We start from the raw sequence: 22,400 nt of genomic DNA, 5'->3' as shown, positions 1-22,400 counted from the left end.
TCTGTGCCAGCCAGCTCCCACTACCCCTCTTTAGAAAGTAAGCGAAACACATAAGGATCATCTGCAGGTCCCGTTTTACAGAGTCCTGTTCCCTGAGCCTGGTGTCCATTTCCCACTGCAGGATTCACCAAACATTGTAAGAGTTGTTGCTGAACCTGGACTTTCTCCTTTATGAATTCCTGCAGGCTCCTTTGCTGCTCTGCTTGCCAGGCAAGCGAGGACTGTTTCTCTGCGTGGTAGGATTGTTAGAAAGTCTGCAGGGTCTTCTACAATTCTCTTTGCTGCTCCACTAGCCATTTTAGCATTCCGTCCATCGCCTGGACTACTAAACATCTACACCAGCTTCTTCTCCATCACGTTCTCCGTTCACACTGATACAAGCAACTCCCAGACAAGTCCCCAGGTTGTGACAGGACATATGATGCACCCCCACCTCTTCCACAAACACAGACTGCTCTGAGATCTTTTTGTTTGTAAACACTCCCATAGTTTATTTAGAGTTTTAATCCCTCTACCAATTCATAGCAGTTCCCTCCACACCTTTACACTGTATCTCAACTTGCTAACCCCTTTTTCAATATCTGTGGGTTCAGTATCTAGGAAAAATTTAAGAATACAGTGATGCACCTTGTAAAGGAATAATTTAGTAATGCACATTGCAAGGAATAATTCCAGCTACTCATTGCTGAGCTGTGAATTAAATGTAATCATTCTGGAAAAGAACTTGGAGATTATAGTGGACTGCTCATTTAAAACCACTAATTGATGGGTTTTAGGAAGAAATCTACGAACAGTTTGATTCAAACCCTGCCCTGCAGGATTCCTTGCACCTTCTTCTGAAGCAGAGAGTACTGGCAATGACAGAGGCAGGATCCTGGAGTAAGTGGACCCCTGGTCAGATTCCACTTGGAATTCCAAATGGTAGTGGTGTGAGGGATATGATAACCATATAAATGTAGCAAGCACTAAGGACCATGTTTACAATGGGACCAATCCAACTCCCATTAAGATCAATGGAACTCCTATTGACTTTAATAGGTGTTGTGTCAGTGTCGATGCCAGGAACACCAGAGAAATGGAAAGCTCTTTCCCCCAGAATCAAAATGACCCAGTTCATCGAGGGAATGATTACAATCAAAGACAGAAAATGAAAGGACTTATTAAGGTCCAGCTTGCTTGCATTTCCATACTGAAGCAATGCAAACAAAGAGATTGGAACAGAACTGGAGGTGGAGTGGGGATCCCACAGCAGAAGTCAAACAGGGAAGGGAAGTATATAATAGGCTGCATCAGGTTCTGGGTACAGAACTAATACCTTGGACAGAAAAAAATATAAATCCCGTAATAGCAGAACTTTGATTCTGTGAGAATTAAGATTTCACCTGCACAGAACATCAGTAAATCACCTTCTCTTTCTCTTGAAATCGGAAGTCAAATAGGTAACAGTATAGGAAATCAGAACATTAATGAGTTAATTGCTATGTCATATCTTATGTCACAAGCCTGGTTCAGTATTCAGAGACATGTGACCGGCACAAATATGGTTGAGGGCACATGGCAACCATGTACTTTATGAAAGGTACAAACACAAAGGAGGGAAGGGACTTTGTTTGGGTGTTAAAGTGAAGTTTAAATATGAATATTGGAGTGAAATTGCACAAAGGAAATCCTACGTTAAATAACAAGAAATATTTTCTGTTAGCACGTTGAATAATCTCTTCATTGGTACAATTTCCAGAGGGGTAGCCGTGTTAGTCTGTATACAGCAAAAACAACAAGAGATCTGTGGCACTTTAAAGACTAACAAATTTAATATTTGCAGATATTAAATTTGTTAGTCTTTAAAGTGCCACAGATCTCTTGTTGTTTTTATTGGTACAAGTATTTACCATCCATCTCATCCCGTCTACCACCCACCGGGCAGCCCATACCGTCTTTGTGGTATCTGGGCACATCACAAATCTAAGAGTGAAGACAAGAAGAGCTTTCTCCCTTCGCCCGTTCTGCAAAGAGGCACTCGATGACCGTGTGCACGGCAGTGTCTTTGGCGATGATTTCTCTAACTGGAAATTCATGTAGCTGCTGTTACTCTGCAGAGCCGAACTCCATGCACGACCAGCCGACGTTGCAGCCAGATCCAGGCACTGCAGCGCGATCGCCGCACACAGAAACTCCGGGGCAGAGCCAGCTCCAGAGAGCCGAGCCGCCCCGCCACGCCCCGCCCCGCCGCGAAGGGGGAGAGCCGGGGGCGGGCGGAGACGGCAGCAAGGCGAGGGAATCGCTTCCCCCTTTACTTCCTCACACCGCAACGCCACCGCCCGCCGCACCTGCTCCGCGCGGGTTCCTAGGACGCGAACCAGAGAGAGAACCGCGGGGCAGGGAGCGCGCGCTCACTCTCGCCCGTCATTCCAGACGCTTCAGTCCGCGCGCGCGCGCTGCCTCCCCTCCCCGGGTCCTCTCCTCCCGTCACGTGACTTTTGTTCCTCGCCGCCGCCGCAGGCTCTCTCCCTCTGCGTGGCCCCGCCCACCGGCGGGAAGGGAGGGGCGGGCGAGCGGGGTGAGGGTCACGCGCAGCGTTTTAGCGCGCTTTTAGAACCGCTCGTCGCGCGCCGCTTCCTCGTTCCGTTGAGCCGCCAGCGGGAGCTCGGCCGGCGCCGGGCAAGATGCGGAGCCGCGAGGAGGTGGAGGCCACGCTGCATATCGCGAAGCTGAACCCGGCGGAGCTGCTGCCGCCCGTTCACTGCCTCAGCTTCAGCCCCCGCGCCAGCGCCGGAGACTGCTGCCTGCTGCAGCTGGAGCCGGGCCTTTGCGCCGAGCTGGAGGCAGGACACAGGTGCGGCTCTCGGACCGGGGGGAGACCGGGTCTGCAACGGCCCCTGCGGGCAGCGGCGGAAGGGGAGGGTCAGGGTGGGAGAGGACAGGAACGTCGAAGTGTGGACTGGGCCTGCTGCAGCGCCCCCTGGTGGGCCGGCGGTGGGACTGGGCCTGCTGCAGCGCCCCTTGGTGGGCCGGCGGTGGGACTGGGCCTGTGGGATCGGGAGTCTGGACCAAGTTGCCCTACAAATTGTGAACTGGGGAGGAGTGATGATTGGTTCTTGCCAGATACAGTGTGGAGGGGAAGATCAAAGTTAAAATGGACCCCTAAAATGTGCCCAAGTGAATGCTGCCCCGCTCCTTGGTGCCATCTTGGTGGGGGGGAGCAGTGATGGATATCCACTCTGAAGTGCCCGAGGAGTGGACTGTGCAGCCAAAGTTCTGCATGAGTTAGTCCCCGGAGAGATGACTTCGCCAGTAACACAGGTTTGCTTATTCCCTAAAACTGCTTATTCCTACTTCAATCAATCACCTGGGAATTGCCAGACTGGCTGAGGCCCCCCTGGTCTGTCTAGTCCTGTCATTTCTCCAACAGCGGCCAGTACCAGATGCTTCAAGGGAAGGTGTGATAAACACCACAGAAGGCAGGTGTCAGTTAGCGATTGACTTAAATCCTGAAACACAAGGTTTTATGTCCCTTTCCAAAATTTTTCTTTTGCATTAACTATAACTCTGTAAACTCTTGTTGTCCAAAATCCTGATTGTGATGGCACTGTTGCAGTACACATAACACAGCTTTTGTACCACTCAGACATATCTCATTTGGGCAGGAAATTGGAAGTAGTGTCATAGGGCCTAGCACTGCTCAGATACCACGGTGATGGATGTTGTGTAAGAACTTGGATAGAATAGAGTACAGAAACACTGGCTTTGCTTAGTCTGGAGAAGACTGGGGGATGGGTGGGATACATAAAAGTAGAGCCCTGCAAATCCGCAGATATCTGCAGATGCGGTTATCCATGGACCATTTTTTGCAGACAGTGGATCAGATGCGGATCTCAAAAGCGGGAAGCAGCTGTCTGCAACTCATGGCCTTTGAGACTGCTTTCCTGTCTTTGAGATGTGGAAATGGGGGCGGGCTGCCCATCAACTGTTTGGCGGGGGCCCCCAGGGCAGGCCACCCATCAATTGTTGGGCAGGCCCTGCCGATCAGTTGTTCGACAGCTGCCTGAAGGGGGCCAGGACTGGCCCCCAAACAGCTGCAGCCAGGCTGACCTCCAAACACCTGATTGGGGGGCCCAGGGCTGCAGGTGCTGTGTGGGTGCGGATGCCATAGAAAAGACCGACTTCAGATAGCAGGTCAGTTATACATTGTTTCTCGCAGATGGGGGTTGGATGTGAATCCACATTTTTGTATCCTTGCAGGGCTGTACATGAGAAGTTGATAAAGTGCCGGGTGGTACACTGTTCTCCTTAGACACTGAATATGGCACAAGAGGTAATAGGCTTAAATGCAGCAAGGGGGATTTAGGTTAGACATTAGGAAAAGACTGCAAGCTGTAAGGGTAGTTACGCAGTGGCGCAAATTATCTAGGAAAGCTGTGGAATCTCCATCGTTGGAGGTTTTTAAGAACAGGTTAGACAAAAGCCTGCCAGGGATGGTCTAGATCAGTGTTTCTCAATTGGGAACACTGTTAGGGTTCCGTGAGAAAGTGACATCGCGCTGCCGAAAAAGGGAAGATGTCCCGGATTTTTCAGCGGAGGGTATCGAGTATGACTGTAATTTCCCCGCGGAGCCTAAAGGGTTCCGTGGGGAAATTTAATTGAGAAACACTGGTCTAGATGATACTCAGTCCTGCATCAATGTAGGGAACTAGATTAGATGGTCAATATAGGTCCCTTCTAGTCCTGTACTTCTGAGCACTTTACAAATACCCAAGACAGGTAAATATTGTCACTCTTTTTCAGATGGGGAAACAGTCACAGAGGTGAGATGGTTTCCATATGATTATAAAGTGAGTCAGTGACAAGGTCAGAAATGGAATCTGGGTCTTCTGGTTACCAGCTTGTACTCAATCTAATAGACAAGAAATTCTTAAATCTGGTGCTATAACCCAAAGTGGGTTACCAAGATGTCTTCTGGAGATTGGGGGAACTTCCAACAGAATGTACACTTATTTATGTGCAATTCATGACACTTTCAATAACAATCCTGATATGTTTTTTAAATTGTATATTTGTTAAAATGTTAAATTATCAATTTTTATACATGGAACATGTATGTGTGCCATATAGAGCATAATTAATTAAAACATGGCTCTAAACTTAAACACTTCTGTGAGTGAGTAGTCCTTGAGCTCAGTAGGACTATTCATGAAGTGCATAAGTCTGAACCACATTTGTTTTTGTGTTTCTGGGTAGTTTCTTTTGGTTGAAACAATGGAATGTATTCTGATGTTAGGGACCACAAAGGACTTGAGCATGGAGCCATGGGAGAAAAGTGTGAGTGTCTTGGGGGCTGTGGTTGGAGAAAAGTTTGAACATCCCTTCATTTGACTATGGTTTGTCCTGCAAGGAGAAAGTGTAGGAAAATGTTAATCATATGTAAGCAGAAGTTTTTTTTCTGAAGAATGTTCAAAGTTACACCGTTAATAAGACTGGGTTTTTAGTAGAGTTGTAGTGGTTGTTGTGCCATTACCCAGTGGCCTGAATTAAGTTGGGAGCTATTGGGACTTCACTGTGGCTTTGGTCTTGTATATGAGCTTGCAGGATCAGGTTCTAAAAGATAAGATGTAATGTGGGTGAAATGAACAAATGGGAAGGAGGAAGCGGTAACAATAGTATGATTAAACTAATTGTATGCACAACCTGTATATGTGATATTCCAATTGGTAACAGTAGTCATAGCAACTGCAATTTGCCACCTGGCAATGTATTTGAAATTTTATATCATCTACAAAATAAAGATGAGTACTCCTTTGCTATTTCTGCATTTAAAACTTTTTTTTTTTTTTTTTTTGGCAGCCTAGTGATCCGTGGTGAAAAAGATGAACAAGCTGTGCTGTGCAGTAAAGATAAAACCTATGATATGAAAATAGCAGATACTTCAAATATGTTGCTGTTCATCCCTGGCTGCAAAACTCCAGAACAGCTACTTGCAGATCAAGCGTCATGTAATATCATTCACACCCAGGTATATTCTTTTGTTTTCTTATTCTCTATTCTTCACATCAGTGTTACATCTAAGGTGCCTGTTGTTGTATTGTCTGACAATTGCAAATGATAGGCATGGATGTATTAATATAAAACTTGTCAATCATGGCTTCAGTTATATTTTGTTTAACAGATCCAAGCATTAAGTCTATTTTGGGTGGGGCAGTAATTACTCATGGTGCTTAGTAACTTGAAAGAATAGATATTTTCTCCTTCACTCAAGTGAGCTGTCTTAAATATACGACATGAGGGGCAAATTAACACTTACTTTAGTAGAGTACCTATTTAAATGGCCTATCCTGAAAGGCAATTATGCTGCATTTTCTTAGTACCATATTCTTTAAAAAAAAAAAAAATCTTGAAAGATGACTCTTCTATCCTATTTATTGCATCTGGAAAGATTCATTGGGGTAGAGGGTTTTAAAATTATGATTTTAAAGAATTCATTATTTCTGTCCCTTTGAAGCAGATTTAATTAATCAAATTTTCCTAAAAATGTTATGAGCAAATGATAATATTTTCCTAATGTTGTGCAGTGGGTGTAATGACATCACTGAGGTGGAATCACTCACCTTGTCCAATCCTAGACAAACAGAACATCATTTATTCCACAAAATTCACTGTTCTGCTATTACAAAAAGGTACATTCAAAACCAAGTAGGATTAACAAGAAAGTAATGTTCCTCCTCCTTCGCTTTTGCTATATTCTTTAATGATTTTAGTGATTAACTATGAAGTCACATGCATCGAGATAAATTTCTGTTAAATCATTTTTTGGGGGGTTTTGGTTGGGATCTTCCCCACTTCTAAAGGCTAATCTACACTTAAAACTGACAGTGGCACAGCTGTATTGGTACACCTGTGCCACTGTAAGAGCGCTTGTGTATCGCGTTATGTTGGTGGGAGATGCTCTTCTGCTGACATGGCACTGTCCACACAAGTGCTTATGCTGGCGAAACTTATGCTTATGCTTATGCTTATGCTGGCGAAACTTTTTTCACCCCCCAGAGCAACAAAAGTTTTAACGGCATAAATGCTGGTGTAGAGGCGGTGTAAGACCCTTCCAAACGTTGCATTGTATAGTTATATTACTTAGACTGTAAACTCATGGGAGGGACTCTTTTTGTTACGTTTGTATAGTGCTTTACATAATGGGGCTGAGGCCTGTAAGTGCTACCACAATACAAATAATAAGATAAATTACCTTTCTTCTGGAAGCAGTGTTAATAGGCTCATGCATCAGTCTGAAGATATGACACTCAGGAATAACGTACTCCCTTCCAAAGGGGTTGAGCCAGTGGTGTTGGAACAATTTTTATAGTGGGGGTGCTGAAAGCCATTGAAAAACTGCAAATGTATATGATGGAAACCACCAGCACCCATGGGTTGAGCATTCTGCATGTTTGTCCAGGGTGAACATTTAGCTCTGGCTATGAACTCCAACTCACGTTAGCATGTTTTTCTACCACTAAATTACCAGAAATACCTTCTGTGATGCTATCTGGATTAAGAGTGACCATTTGTATAATATTGATATCAATATTGCAAAATTACAACAACTCTTGCAAAACATGCCATGTAAGGTATCACTGGAAAATTTACGATTTACTGAATATGATAAGCTCATCTATATGTGTGTGTCATCTTTGTATTGTAAGCTATGAATGTGTGATATTTCTGTATCTAAAACTTGTGCTATTAGGTGACACCCCCAGCAGATTAGCACCTGAACTGTCCAGCCTGATTGAGGGCCAATCAAGGGCATTCAGCTATACAATAGCTCAGGGAGAGAAGCCAGGGGTTATATCTGTGAGTCAGCAGGACATGTACAGACATGCGTGTGAACTGGGAAGGAGCTCCAAGTGCTTTTCCATCTGGCCTAGTGTTTGAAACAGACCACATGGTGAAGCAGCCTTTTATAGTTTCTGCCATCTCCATCTTGTCTTTATTCTTGCTGCTTCCTACCTCTGGATCATCTGAAGCTGTGAAACAGGACTCAGACCCATCCAAGTACTGGATGTACTCCAGCGGAACTGTACAAGCATACAAACTCCAATATTGCTAAGAATCTGATATATATATGGACTTAAAAGTCATTTGTATGTATCTGATATCTTTGATCATTTAACATCTCTCACCTTGTTTGTTTCTTTTATAATAAACCTTTAATTTTAGATATTAAAGGATTGGCTGGCAGCATGATATTTTTGGGTAAAATCCTAACTAATATTGATCTGGTAATGTGGCTGACATTTTGGGGATCAGGAGAACCTTTTGGTAAAGTGAATAGAGTTTTTAAACAACTTATCTCTTTACTAGACCTAGTTGCTGATTGGGAGCCAGAGACTGAAATAAAATAAAGGGAGCTGTGTAATTTCTTTTTGGGGGCTTTTTGGTAACCAGTGTGGGGAATTAGAAGCACTGTTTCTGACTGGGTAGGGAAGGTCTGTATACAGCAAAAACAATGAGTTCTGTAGCACTTTAAAGACTAACAAATTTCTGCAGGCATACAGCCCCCAGCTAAAATCTCTAACTCATCATTAAGGCTCTACAACCTATCCTAGCAGATGATCCCTCACTCGCTCAAGCCATGAGAGGCAGACTTATCCTTGCTTACAGACAGCCCCCACAACCTGAAGCAAATACTCACCAGCAACCGTACACCATACAACAAAAACATTAACCCTGGAACCTATCCCTGCAACATATCCCGTTGCCAACTCTACCCACACATCAACTCTAGTGACACCATCACAGGTCCTAACCACATCAGCCACACCATAAGGAGCTCATTCACCTGAACATCTACTAATGTAATATATGCCATTATGTGCCAGCAATGCCCCTCTGCCATGTACATTGAGCAAACCGGACTGTCACTATGCAAAAGAATGGACACAAATCAGACATAAAAAATGGTAACATCCATAAACCAGTAGGAGAGCACTTCAATCTCCCAGGACACTCTGTAGCTGACTTGAAAGTTGCCATACTTCTACAAAAAAAAATTCAAAAACAGACTTCAAAGAGAAACTGCAGAGTTGGAACTCATATGCAAACTTGACACAATCAAACTGGGTCTGAATAGGGACTTGGAATGGTTATCTCATTACAAGAAGTATTTGTCACTGTTCACACATTCTCACCTCCTAATCAATGGTTGTGAATAGGCCTCATCTACTCTAACTGAATGGACTTTATTTATACCTACCCTCCTCATTGTTGGTTCTTACCCTTGGATGTATATATATACCTCCTATCTGATTTCTATTTCGTGCATCTGACGGAGTGGGTTGTTGCCCACGAAAGCTTATGCCTGCAGAAATTTGTTAGTCTTTAAAGTGCTACAGGAATCCCGTTGTTTTCTCCTTTTGCAGTTTGCCCTGACCTTGGCACAGGTCACACCTTCTTCTCTAAGAGATTTGAAAAGAAATGAAAACTAAGCACAGAAACAAGTAACATCCAAATGCTGTAGTTATTGTGCCTGTGTAATTGCCATTGCACGGGAAAAAAGCTGGAGAACTGAGGTCATACAATTTAAATAAATATTAGTTTGTTAAGCAAGTCACCAAATAAACTCATGTAGGGAAAAACTATATCAAAAGAAAAATCTAAGCTTTCCAAACAGAATTTGGGTACAGCACTTCTTATCTGAGTGACTTTCTTGAGTAGCTTTTTATTTTTTTCATTGACTACCTAGTTTCAGTAGTTTAAAAGGACAGGTTTCGGTTTTTTTTGTTTTTTTTAATTACTTTAAAAAAATCAAATTTGATCGAACATCTTTTAAAAAGTCAGGATTTTAAATACATTTTTTTAAAAACAGCTTTTCTGTTATACTAGCTGTTTAGCAGGATTTTTCATCCAGGGATAGGGACTGGGTCCTAGAGCAATACCAACAAAGAGCTTGGAGCCTGTTGTGCCTTCCCCCCATTCTGTGATCACACCTGTCTGATTGCTGGCCTCTTCAATAGCTAGGCATTGACGTAAGGCCTCCTATCATCTCCTTCTCACTAGGCTCTTTTGGGGACTCCCAATGTATGCTTCATTAGTGCACCTTGGGAATTCCTTTTAAGATTTTAGTGAGTTTAGAAGATTGGAGGCCTTACATCAATTACACCTTTGTTTCCTGTTCTTCCTGTGCGACAGATTAGGGAATGAAGGCAGTTCTTCTGATGGTTGCCCCACTCAGCTTCTGTCATGTCCTGTCTTTGTATAGGTATCTTGGGAAAGGAGACACCATCTTGGCTCCAAACCCTGCTGTGGTGTTGATGGTAAACCCCTTTTTCAGGGCCTGGGGAAAAAAGTATGCAGTATTTTTAACAATTACATATGGTTGTACTCTGTGCATGTGCCTGGCTTACCTATCTGTGTAGCAAACGTCTTTCTTTCCCAAGATGCATGTTTAATGAAGTGATGCTTCATATTTCCATGCCTGATTCATTGCATAGTAAAATGCACATTAAACAGGAGTTCAAGCATATGGGAAATAATTGGGAAAATGAGAGCAGAATAAAAAGGTGGCTTGTGGAGAACAGCAAGACTGAAAAATTAAGAGGAAAAGAACAGACATTGGAAGGGGTGAAGTTGACAGGACTTTAAACTATCCAGCCCTTTGCAGGTATTGCCCATATGAAAGGACCTAGCTGGTTTTATCACTGAACTGTATACCTCTAACTGTTATTACCAATAATGGACTTCAGTGCTGAGAATATTTCTGCCTACTCTACTTTAGAAAGGAGAAACAATCTCTTAATAAAAATCCTGATTTTTTTTTTTTTACATGATCTCTGTAGAATTCACTGCTAATTATACTTTGTAAATTACTTTGGCCGACTGTGTTTAAATTAAATGAGTCATAGAACATTTAATTTCTCTGTAGATTGCAGGTTTCTCCAATAATTACTGGGAATTAAGGAGATGTCGACCTAAACTAAAAAAACTGAAGACACTTCTAATGGAAAATCCTTATGAAGGGCCAGACAGTGAAAGAGCGAAAACTCTGACTGCCTCAAAGGTAAGCTTGTTGAAGTAAATCACTTCCTCCTTTTTACTTTTCCTTTGTATTTCCTTTGTAAAAGCCCAATAAAGCTACATTCTTAACTAGAAAAAATACCTTTACTCCCAGTCTTACTTAAGTGTGCAGAATTGTGCCCTTGTACACAATCCTGCTCTGAGCTACTTTTTCTCCCTGCTTGAGACAGCCTGGCATTCTACTAGAATTGCTAGCAATGTTACTGACTGCATTCAGTAGGCTGTTGGTAAACAGAAGAAAAGGAAGTGTAGTGAGAAGAGACTGAATCTTCCCTTTTCGTGTAGAGGGTGATAAGAAGAATCACTGTGCCCTCCGGCAGGGTGAAGACTTCTGCACTAAGCCAGCAAAGTGAAGCCATAAGTTGGAGAAGAATAACTGGGAACATGAATTTTCAAGTCTTAAGGAACTGGCTATATAAATCCCCCAAATGTTATGTGACTTCGTTGTAGTGGCTTTCCCCATACTTATTTATGCTTCTTGTGACCTCATCACTTAGCTTTTGTAAAAGGCACTTTCCACTTCCGGAAGGGAAGTAGAATGACATGGGAAGGAAGAGAAATAGAATAGCAAGGGTGATGTGGTGGAAGTGGAGGGAGAAAGGAATGAGATTACCCCCAAGGCAAATGTAACTAAAGATCTGTCCTGCCAGAGCCCATGTTTTTTTAGTTATTAACATGCAAGTTCTGCCTTCAGAAAAATCATTTCAGGCATCAAGGCCTTGTCTACACTAGAAAAATAAGTAACCATCAGATATGTCGACTTATAGCGTGCATTATAATTACAGAGGTGGCTGATGTCCACACTTCTTTTCTTGGGTTGGTGCAGTGTGTCGGAGCTGGGCAGTAGCTGTGCGAAAACTTCTCCCCCTCCCCATCCTCACCAGGAGGTCGGTGGAATGCATCCCAGCTGGGAGCTGGGCGGCAGTCGCCTGCATCTCAGTTCGGAGCCGGGCTGCAGTAGCCCACATCTTGCCAGAGTCCTGGGCTTCAGCTGCCAGCGTCCTGGCTCGCAACTCACCTTGTTTGTTTGCAGCTGCCCATATCCCAGCTCGCAGCTGGGAACCAGCCACCCTGGGCTTGCAGGAGCCAGGGATCCTCAGGAGCTGTCCTGGCTTTCTAGTCAATTTCACTGCTCCAGCAGAGTGGTGAAATTGACAAGAATGACAGTCCCTCCACCACTGTAAGGGGATGCAGTGTCTACACTGACATGGTGTCACCCTAGTTATGCCAGCAAAAGTCCTATACCTCTCGTTGAGGTGGTTTTATTTTGCTGAAAAAACAGGGCAGTTTTGTTGGTTGGCGGGGCGGGGGCGGCGTGGTGATTACAGTGTGTACAACAGTTCTGTTTTATTAACAAAAGCTGACCTGTTGACAAAACTCTCTCTAGCCTAGACCAGACCCAAGAATGGTGAAAGTGAGAGGTATGAACCATCTGTCCTATATTCTTTTATATGTGGCAGGTCTTGAGGAAATATTAAAAAGTAAATAATTTTTTCATGATGGAGTGAAGATAGCTTTAAAATTAGTCAGCTAATAAACAGATCATATATACATGTTCAGAAACTAACTTACTTTTGCATTATTGTGCAAATATCCTTTCAAACAATAATGCTCAAAGGTAACATCTGAGACTTCTCTGCATTTGAAAGAAAATACTTTTAACATGTCAGTTTAGTCTCATTATCCTTTGATTTTTTGGTTGGAAGATTGAATATTAAAGGGATAATGATTATTTAAAATAAGATTCTTAGCTGTTTTACAGATAACATTGTGGAACTTTAAATTAGATTGTAAATTCTCTAGGAAGAGAAGCTACATTTTGCTATGGGTGCTGATGTTAACTGGAGCCTCTAGAGGCCACCACAATACAAGTGATGATACGAATTTTTGCTATGCTCCTAGTTTACCCATTGCATTTCTCATGGCATGAGCAACTAACAAATGATTGGGTTTTTTTCCTCTGCATGAAAACGAGCAATTCTGTTTCAGTAGATTATAGGAAACTCATGTTTTCATATCATAGCATACCTCTGCAGTGTTTATGTTGCATATATTCACTCAACATTTAAATGTAGTCACTACTGATGTGTTCGTTCAGCATCCAAGTACAGCAGCACTAAACAAGTGTGAGGCAGAAAGCAAAGAATACTGTTGCCAATGAAACTACAGTAAAATTTAGACAGAATAAATTACCTAAAATTTAATTTGCTCAGAACACTTGATACATGTACTCTTACATAAAAATCCCAGGTTTCCTAATGAGCACTAGAGGTCTGGATTTCAGTATTGCATCTCATCTGAAAAACATCATGTCAAGCAGAGCAGTGCCTTCAAACACCATAGGACATTTGTTCTATGCCAACTCTGAGGGTATCACCTGCTGAATTGCCAACAACATTCCCTGAAATGCATAGATGTAATTTGGAGGTCTCCTACTGAAGTTTTGACATAGTGCCAATGCTGCTTAATTTGTGAGATCTTATGGTATTACAGCATGCATTCTCATAGAAAGGAAAGGAAGGATGGAAGAGAAAAAAGCAATGACCCAGAAAGAAGAGAAATATAGAGGAAAGGAAAGAACACTGTTGATCAAAAACATTTTTAAAATAACTTTTGTTATCCCACATACAATTAAGATATGGTGTCCACCAAAGTTAGTGGTGGTTTGCTATTTTGCCTTCTCATTGTCTACTGCATTACTATACTTAAGATGAATCAATTCATTCCTGCCAGGAAATATTTTTTTTTAAAAAAAACTTAAGTATTAACTTAAATGTTAATAAAATTTTGTAAAATTTAATAAAATATTTTAAAAATTCAAAGGCACAACAAACTCGGTGAGGTGCATTTTGGGAAATCAAGCAGAACATGTCTGCCAATTATTTGGACTGATGTGAAGTAACTTATTTTGCTAACAACTAAAGTGGAGATTAACTCATCTACATTTCAGAATTTGTTTCACCTACTTTAAACCCACTTGAATGTTGTAGATTTGAAAGTGACTGTGTACCACTTCAGAGATGGAAAACAAAAAAGCAGAGGAGGAATGAAAAGCAAATGTGTACCTTACATAGACTTGCACAAGTGGGTGTCCTGACTTCTGGGGGTATACTTGTATCACTTATGCAGGGTGTAACGGCTTCCTTTAAATAGAATTTTTTTTTTTTTAATTTGAATGATCTTTAGAGAAACTGGTTTAAATTGCAGAAGATTGTTTGCAAATTTAAACTAATGTGGTAAACCTAAGAGACTTCAAAACTCCGCAAAACCCCAAGACTCCACAGTGTTCTTCATCCCTATTCTAAATAATGTTTATCTCCATCACACTTATATAAGGTAACATTTACTTGCTAAAGCTAAATTGAAGTAAGGGCTGAAGATAACCCCTTTTTTTCTTTCTTGCATGCTGCAGTATACAACTGAAGACTTACTAGATCAGATTCAAGCAAGCGAGGAGGAAATACTGCATCAGTTGGAGGTTGTAAATGCCTGTAATATTGAAGGTATTTATCCCTATAAGATATGTATTATCTTGTAACATAACATTCATGCCAACTTAGTGCATGAATGCATGAAAGTGGTGGTCTTTGCAGGGCTTTGAATTGCTTTCTCCCTAGATGTCTAAGTATCTTCCAATGTTTTATGTGGGAGTCAAAGGAATTAATTGCTTTATTTGATTCCAAGCAGCTACAGCATGAAAAGCATGCAGATAGGCAGAGGGTTGAAAATATCTGCCACTATTGTTGGTATTTCTCAAGTGCTTGCATAATATGGATCACAAAATATTAATTCTTCTTGACTACATCTGTTTTCAATTGTATAATATCCTGGTAGCAACTGTGCAGTAGTTGATTTACATAGAAAAGTAAATAGGTATTTTGCTCTCCTTGAAAAATTTAATCACACTGGTCTCTCTGTTTGCTGCATCTACTATTCTGTTTCTCTTTCTCCTTTAAAAAGGTTATTTAAAATACCTTTTAAGAGCTTGGTGTTCTGTTTGTACCTTGAAAGGGAGCTGAGATTCAGGTGTGATAATCCTGAAAGATATCTTCAGAGAAGGAGAATTACAAAATATTATTACATATTTTTTCTGTTTGGCAGGATATTGGAGGGTTCTAGAATTTGATTATGAGATGAAACTTCTGAATCATGTGACTCAGCTAATAGATTCTGAATCCTGGTCTTTTAGCAAGGTTCCTTTAAGTATCTGTCTTCAAGAACTTGGACCCCTGGAACCCAAGTAAGTATCTTTTTGTTTCTTTACTTGCTTAAAGCATTAGAAAACAAATAACTGTTATCCATATTAACCATCATTATTTGCACTTACCATAGAGGAGTCCTATATAATAGAACTATATGCAACTAATAGTGCTCAAGATTAGACATTCTTTGATGCTGTAAAACATAAAAGTGCAATAATATGGATCCATTGCACATTCAAGATATAGTCCCGCTCTGAATTCAGTATGGAGCTGCACTGCTCCTGGGAGAACTCTGGCTCATAGTCGGGAACACATTAATTGCTACAACCTGCTGAGTGGAGAGGGGGATGAACTTACCTCCTGCCCACTGTAAATGCTTCTGGCTACCTTTGCTGTCTGGTATGTAGGTGGGGCAGAGCTATGGCTTGTCTCCTCATCCATTTTACAGAAATCTTTTGTCTCATAGGGGAGCAGTCCTTTCACACAGCGAGTGCATGGGGCACAATGAGGGCTCTTTGCACCCTTTTTTCTTCCCATCATTCATTATGTGCTCATGAAGTGCACAGCATGCCCTGAGTAATTTTATACAGTGAAGGTGACACATCAAGTCTGGTGAGACTAATTTCTGTTCCCTGGTCACTGTCACATAACGTGGGTCAAAGTTACAAAGGATCCTACTCCAGTCTTATGGCAGGGATAAGTATCCACTGATTCCAATAACTACTGTTAAAATATACACTGACGCAACAGCGAAAGTGCTGTTCACTCTATTGTATGTGCTTGCTAGTACTCATTACTTAATTGGCAGACTGCTGCCCATGGTAAAATACCATTTAGGAAGCAAGGCAAACCAGAAATGTGTAGTGGACCCTTCCTGCATAATCATTTTATATTAAGCACTGCTACTTCTGGTAGTGTAATACTGTATTTAAATAAATAGCAGAGCGATCATATTAATAGAATAGTATTAAAATATTTACAGGCCATTCCGTTCAAATTACAAGGCTAATGAATTGCACTTACTGACAGAGGCTTTTTAATTTTTGTAGAACTTCAAAAAACAAACAAACCCCATACTGACATTTTGCTTTTATCCAAAATCTGCAAAGGAGTACAAGTTAGGCTATAATTTCATGTGACTAGTCCATAAAATACCTTTTATTGATATGTTATATATAGCTGCCATGCTTTGTGCAACTCCATATGTGATATCTTCCCACGTTTCTCCAAAAAGTAAGAGTCTATATTCCTTCCCTCTGCCCTGCTACACCTCTTCAAAGCAGATGGGAGTAGGTACTAAAAAGTTAGGGGGAAGTAAAGTTGCAGGGGTATTTGACTGAACCACTGTCAGTGGTCTTCAGAGATCCTGGATCAACTCCCTCACTTTGTCCATTTCAGCCCTTATTCAATCTTTTCCCTTTCAATTCCTGTTACTTGTGTCCTTTCAGCTCTGCCACCTTACTCTGTTCCTTGGCCTATACCTAACACTTCAGCCACTATGACACATCCCATCCCCTAGTTTCTCTCTCCTACTTTTGCCTTGCCTGCCCTCCTCACTTTCTCTGCAATCCAGTGTTTCATTGTACTGGGAGTGTAGTGTGTTTTTAATGATTGGGTACACTAGCTAACTTTATATAATACATTTTTTCAAACTGCATTCCTTTGCCATAAATCTGAAACGCATAAAAGTAGATTTTAAAGTTTAACTTTTTTTTTCAGAGAAATGATACAACATATTCTTTTAAGTTATGGAATGAAATATACTGATGAAGGTAAGTTATGGCAGGGATGCATATATTAAGTTTATACATTAGGAAAATAAACCCAGTATTACCACCTACAAATAACTGAAGATTATAAAATAAAGGAAGGCTAAGACTTTACAAATTATGTAACTAAAATAACAAGGTGTAAGAGGATAGGGAGGCTGATACCTGAGCTAAGAAATGTTGAGGCTGATTATCATGGAAAATTTCCTTAACAGTGGGGTCTACTAAAACGGGGGTTGGAAAACTAGTGTCAGAGAAAAATCATCATCAATTAGCAGAGTGATGAGATGCCTGAAATAAACTACTAGATCTTTCCAATTAATAATTTCTGTGATTGAGTTTACATGTGTTGCACATCATTAAAGAACTTTTTTCTGATGGATTTTGTTATCCAGGCATTTGAATTAACTTGTGTAGCAGGGTGTAATGGCTCTCAGAGGGGTACAGGCCCAACATGAGTATTTCTGATTTCAGACAATAAGGTGGAGGTTTGAACAATGAGTGCTGGGAAAGGTAGTTAAAGATGGCACTCTCCTTGTGTAAGCAGGAAGTGTCAAGATGTGGTGTGGAGCTCTCCACTAAGGAAGTTGGGGAAGGAGCTGTAGCAGCACTGACTGTTGGGATATTGCTAGACAAAGAGCATGGGAGGGGTTTGTTTGTTTGAGCCCAGGGAAGTGACCTGGACAGCAGGAAATCTATGAGAGGACCTGGATACAGAAGGACCTCCAGAAGGGAGGAGGTGAAGCAGGTAAGCTTGGGATCCAGTGTTTGCACTTATTCTTTTTTACAGGCTTTGGGCTAGGACTTTCAGAGAGTGGGAGGAAGTGCACCTCCCTTCCTTCACTACCCTGCATCAAGGGTGAAGACCAGGGTACAGACCCTGGGAAAGTGAAAGGACTATTGAACTGTTTAGCTTAGAGTGCAAACAGCTGTTGATCTCAGACTTGCATAAACAAGAGTGAAAAAGAGATGGGGAGGGGGATAAAAGGACTGTTTAACCTGAAGAGGGTTCAGGTCTGTTGATAGCAGTTTTGTATCAACAGGACTAAAAACCGTGGCCAGGAGAGGGCTAAGGAAGTACTTGTTTGTGTTCTGACTCATGTTTACCTTGGATGGGAGGGGACTTTAAGTTTAGCCAGAGGGTAAATAATATCAAATTACTCAGCCAGCCAGAGGAGAAACTTAGGTACAAACTACCCTGCCAGGAGGGGGAGACTGCAGAGCATAGGGGAAACCTGAGACACAGAAATGTCCTGCTATCAAAACAGATAAGAACCCGTGAGTGTTGTTTTTTTTCCCTTTGCAGCTGAAGTTTATTTTGAAATGAATGAAGATAAAATATGCACAGCTATAGCACAAATGCTCTTGCAAAATGCAGTTAAATTCAATCTATCTGAGTTTCAAGAAGTATGGCAACAAAGTGTCCCTGAAGGTATGAGGACAAGGCTGGATCAGCTCAAGGTAATAACTAAACTAGTGAATTTGGTTTCATGTATTAGCAGGATGTTATTACTGCTCTATTGTGTAGGACTTATGTGTGAATCATGAACAACCTATTTCTTATTTTTTATTTCAACAGTATTTGCCAGCAGGTGAGAGAAGCACCGTTGTCCTGCACTAAAGTACTTATGAGGTGTTTCCTGTAACTGACTGGCTAGGACCTCAGCAGTGTAGGAGCAGCTGTCGGCCTGAACCTGATACACATAGCTATCAAGGAAAATTTTCAAATCTATTACTATCAGTGTAGACAGAACTAGAAGTCCAACATACTGTAGAACAGCCTTTAATAAACACTAAAAATGTTTGCTGTAGATGACAATGGGATGTCAAGTCTTGTTCTTTCACACATTCCCCTCCCTTAAGGGATGTGAAAATTACCTCCTTCATGATGGCAGATATTACAAAGGCTTCTATTTTCCTTTTAGTATTGCTACTCCTTGTACAGTTTAGGGGTTAAAAATACTGAGATAAATGGCAATGGTGATTATGCCAAGAGAAGAGAGGTTTGATCAAAATTTGCGTTTAATGTTTGTGTCCTCCTGTCATTGTCCCAATAGGGTATGGCTCTCTTGGATAGAAACTCCAGACCAGAGACTATCTTCTTGCTAAAAGTAGAAGACTTGCCTGAGGATAACCAGGAAAGGTTCAACAGCTTATTTACCATTAGGGAAAAGTGGACAGAAGCAGATATTGCTCCGTATATTCAGTAAGTAGTTCAATACTAAGCATAAGATTGTTTTAAAGTACAGTAAGTACATAAAGACTTGCATAGTATACTTGGTTGCATCATAGGCTTTATCAGCTATTAAAGAGGTAGATTTTTTCTTACAAATTCTACATGGGTAAAATGTACTTACAGTATAGTCATTCAGAAGTATTATTTGTACTTAGTGAATGTGAACACTGAGGGTGAAATCCTGGCCCCATTTAACTAAATGGAAGTTTTGTATAGACTTTAACTTTAGTGGGGCTAGGTTTGTCCAAAGGGTAAAAAGCAAAAAGTTATAAACTGTCTCCAACGAGACCTTTTCTCTGTTTAGTAACACTTTTTGTGACCCATCCACATGAGCTGTCTTGAAATCAAAATCTTAACTGAAAGCTATGTAATTCAACTTTTCTCTTTAAAATTATCAAGAGTGAATTCACAGTGGGTTTTGAACCACAGGTCTGGAGAAAGGACAGCCAGGCTAGTGGAGGATGAAGAGGTCAAATGTTCAGTCAGGAAATCCTTAAGATGAGGGGAAATTGAAAGAAGATTAGCAGTAAATATTCATGACTTTAGAGAAAGGGCTAAAAATCTTGGGCATGTCTTTTCTCATCATTCAACTTTCATTTGTACATACCTCCAAAATTAGTTTTGTTTTTTTTTAAAAGTCATAAAAATCTAACTTAATTCCAGAACTATGCTCCAGTAGCACTTCTCATGTTGCATCCTTTCCCTTACTCCTTTTGCATTGTTCCAAGTTGACATGATAACACTCACATGATCCAGTCAAGATCTTGGCCTTGCTGGGCTGAGCAATATTATTAAACCAACTGTCTCTGCTTTGTACATGGTCCCTGCCTCAGCATTGAACCAAATTCTGCAATGCAGGGTAAAATGTGAAGTAACTCCATTGAGTCAGGCTAGGTCTAAACTTATCATTTATAGCGATGTCCATCAGCAGTGTGAAAACCACACCTCTGACCAGCATAGTTACGCCAGCAAAATTCTCAGTATAGATGCAGCTATGTTGATGGAAGAGTGCTTCTGTTGTAGTAACTAACACCACCTTCCTGAATAATGTATCTTCACTGACAGAAACTCTGATGTAGGCTGAGTCTATACTAGGGAGCTATGCTGATATAGCAGTGTGGGCATAGGCTCTGTAAACATCTATACTAGTGTAATGGAGAACAGAATTAAGCTTTTGTCTTTAGATAGTTATTTCTTTGAATAGCTTACAATCTTCGTGTTTTGTAAAGCATGTATTCAAGCCATGCCAAGGTCTGAATTTTAGATGACAGAAAGCATTTTGGGAGAAGCAGACCAATAGTCTATTAACACAGCAATCAGCCGGTTGTTTGTTAGGAAAACAGGTTACTGAAACAGTCTGTATTCAATCCTGAAATAGTTTGTCTTGATACTCTTCAGTAATTTTAAAAAAAGTCATTTTTCACCACTATTTTTTTTCTCTCCAGAGACTTATGTGCAGAGAAGCAAACAGTAGCTGCACTTCTGACCAAATATGCTCGTTCTTCCATGCAGAATGGTGTCAAAGTTTATAACTCTAGAAGACCCATCTCGTAACAAGAGACAACCTTATTTAAGGATCAAGAATACTTCAAAAGAATAATAACTGGCGGTGTTCATACTAGAACTCTCTGTAATTTATGTAGCAATATCAACTGTCACAGTTTTGAATGATCGGTTAGCTAAAAAAGTATAGTATAACAAAGACAGTGGAATTTTTTATCTTTGTGGAAATAATTGCTCTAGCAAGAGCTAAAAGTACACTGCAGGAATCTAGTTTCCAACACTTAACCAGGAAGATCTACAAATTTGTTTGCATGGAACAGAAATGTGTAGTTGTTTTGAGTCTTCAAATTCTCAAAGCAAAATAAATTCAATATCCTTACTTTACTTGCCCTTTCTGTTTATGCAAAGTATTTGCACATGCTCTTTTTACACAAATAAAAGTCTGCTGGTAGGTTCGTAAAGACCAAAAGAAAATGATTACAGAGAAAACTTTTGCTTCTACAAAGCTGTCATTTCCTCCCATTTACCTTGTAAAAGCAGTCTACTTCAAGTAATAGTACTGAATATAGTATGTCAAAAGCAAAGAGGAATGCTTGGTTTGTTCGCTATAAAAATAACTGAACTGTCAGAGTACTCTAGTTACCAGCAAACAATATTAGTGTTTTGAGCTCTGTGAAAGCTCAAAATGAGAAGTTGGTCTTAGAGGCAAATTACTCATTTTGACTGTAGACTACAGGCCAGGGCTGTGAAAGGCGGTCCTCCTCTTGGTTCATGTCTTTGAAGGCAGATGACATCAAACAAAATCATGGAGCAATTAGTGTACAGGGTTCTTGACAACGTAATACTATTGACAAAATTGCCTTAAGTTACATAGTACTAACAGTTCTGTAAAATCCAGGCTAAGAGGATGCCTCAAATTATTCACACGTTATGGACTCAGCCATTTTTTCTGTAACCTACTCTTCTGCACTACTGGAATATTAACATAAAATGTACCTACCTGTTTTTGCAGAAGGCTTACTTTTTACAAAGCGGTAAATTAAACTGTTTGTAGTATTGCACTGCATTTCTAAATTCTAGAAAAAAATGTTCCTGCAACAATTCCACCCAAATGTAAATATTTTTGAAATGTAGAGCTGTGAAACAGGTACTTTTTGTAATATTGCCAAATTAAATTTTGTAAAGGCTTTTTATAACTGGATTTCCATTTGTCATTTTGTATTAGTCAATCTTTGAATCCCAGTTTAGTATTTGACTGCTTTGCAGATATGAATGCTAGTACTTTAGGTAGCTTGCTATTTAAAATGTGTGTGCAAATAAGGCATTACATACATATGTGGAAGACCACATGCTGGTTAACTTGCCAGATGAGTTGGGCAGAGGGAGGGGAGAGAGGAAGAAACATGCTATAAAATAACCTAGTTTAACCCTTAAAATAGGGTATACTTATCCTTAGGTTTATTCAGCTCTTAGATTAGAATTCTATCTCCAGCTCCTCCTGCTCCCTGCTGTCAGATAACTTCTTTTGGGAGAGCCTTTCCATTTTGCTAGAATATCCCCCACATAATAAGGATGTCAAGAGATCTTAGTGAACAATAAATCTCATGCTATCCACCAACAGGGTCTTCAGGG

The 22,400-nt window shown here is 40.8% G+C and overlaps 1 protein-coding gene across 2 annotated transcripts; it reads left to right on the top strand.

Annotated features, from left to right (window-relative positions):
* Positions 1–2,220: 2,220 nt before the first annotated feature.
* Positions 2,221–21,964, top strand: DSCC1 (DNA replication and sister chromatid cohesion 1). 2 transcript variants are annotated; one of them, XM_067530806.1, is made up of 9 exons: positions 2,221–2,833; positions 5,839–6,007; positions 10,907–11,041; positions 14,471–14,561; positions 15,160–15,298; positions 16,980–17,032; positions 18,336–18,490; positions 19,087–19,235; positions 20,711–21,964. In XM_067530806.1, the coding sequence occupies exons 1-9, from the start codon at positions 2,664–2,666 to the stop codon at positions 20,817–20,819; spliced, it is 1,170 nt and encodes a 389-aa protein (XP_067386907.1). In that variant the 5' UTR covers positions 2,221–2,663; the 3' UTR covers positions 20,820–21,964. The 2 variants fall into 2 exon arrangements, with proteins under 2 accessions (XP_067386907.1, XP_067386918.1); XM_067530817.1 differs by lacking the exons at positions 19,087–19,235; positions 20,711–21,964 and adding an exon at positions 18,609–19,072.
* Positions 21,965–22,400: the final 436 nt, after the last annotated feature.

Source organism: Emydura macquarii, unplaced genomic scaffold, assembly GCF_026122565.2.
Source record: "Emydura macquarii macquarii isolate MOO-44397 ecotype Brisbane River unplaced genomic scaffold, CSIRO-AGI_Emac_v2 contig_369, whole genome shotgun sequence".
NCBI classification, from domain to species: domain Eukaryota; kingdom Metazoa; phylum Chordata; order Testudines; family Chelidae; genus Emydura; species Emydura macquarii.
The sequence above is the reverse complement of the archived record's forward strand: the minus strand, read 5'-3'. Positions and strand labels throughout refer to the sequence as shown.

Bases quoted from the DNA above. Each gene is read 5' to 3' on its own strand.
- DSCC1 (XM_067530806.1), top strand. From the start codon at position 2,664: ATGCGGAGCCGCGAGGAGGTGGAGGCCACGCTGCATATCGCGAAGCTG. The intron at 6,008-10,906 runs GTATATTCTTTT...ATTTCTCTGTAG, and splicing joins GTAATATCATTCACACCCAG to ATTGCAGGTTTCTCCAATAA. The intron at 15,299-16,979 runs GTAAGTATCTTT...TTTTTTTTTCAG, and splicing joins CTTGGACCCCTGGAACCCAA to AGAAATGATACAACATATTC.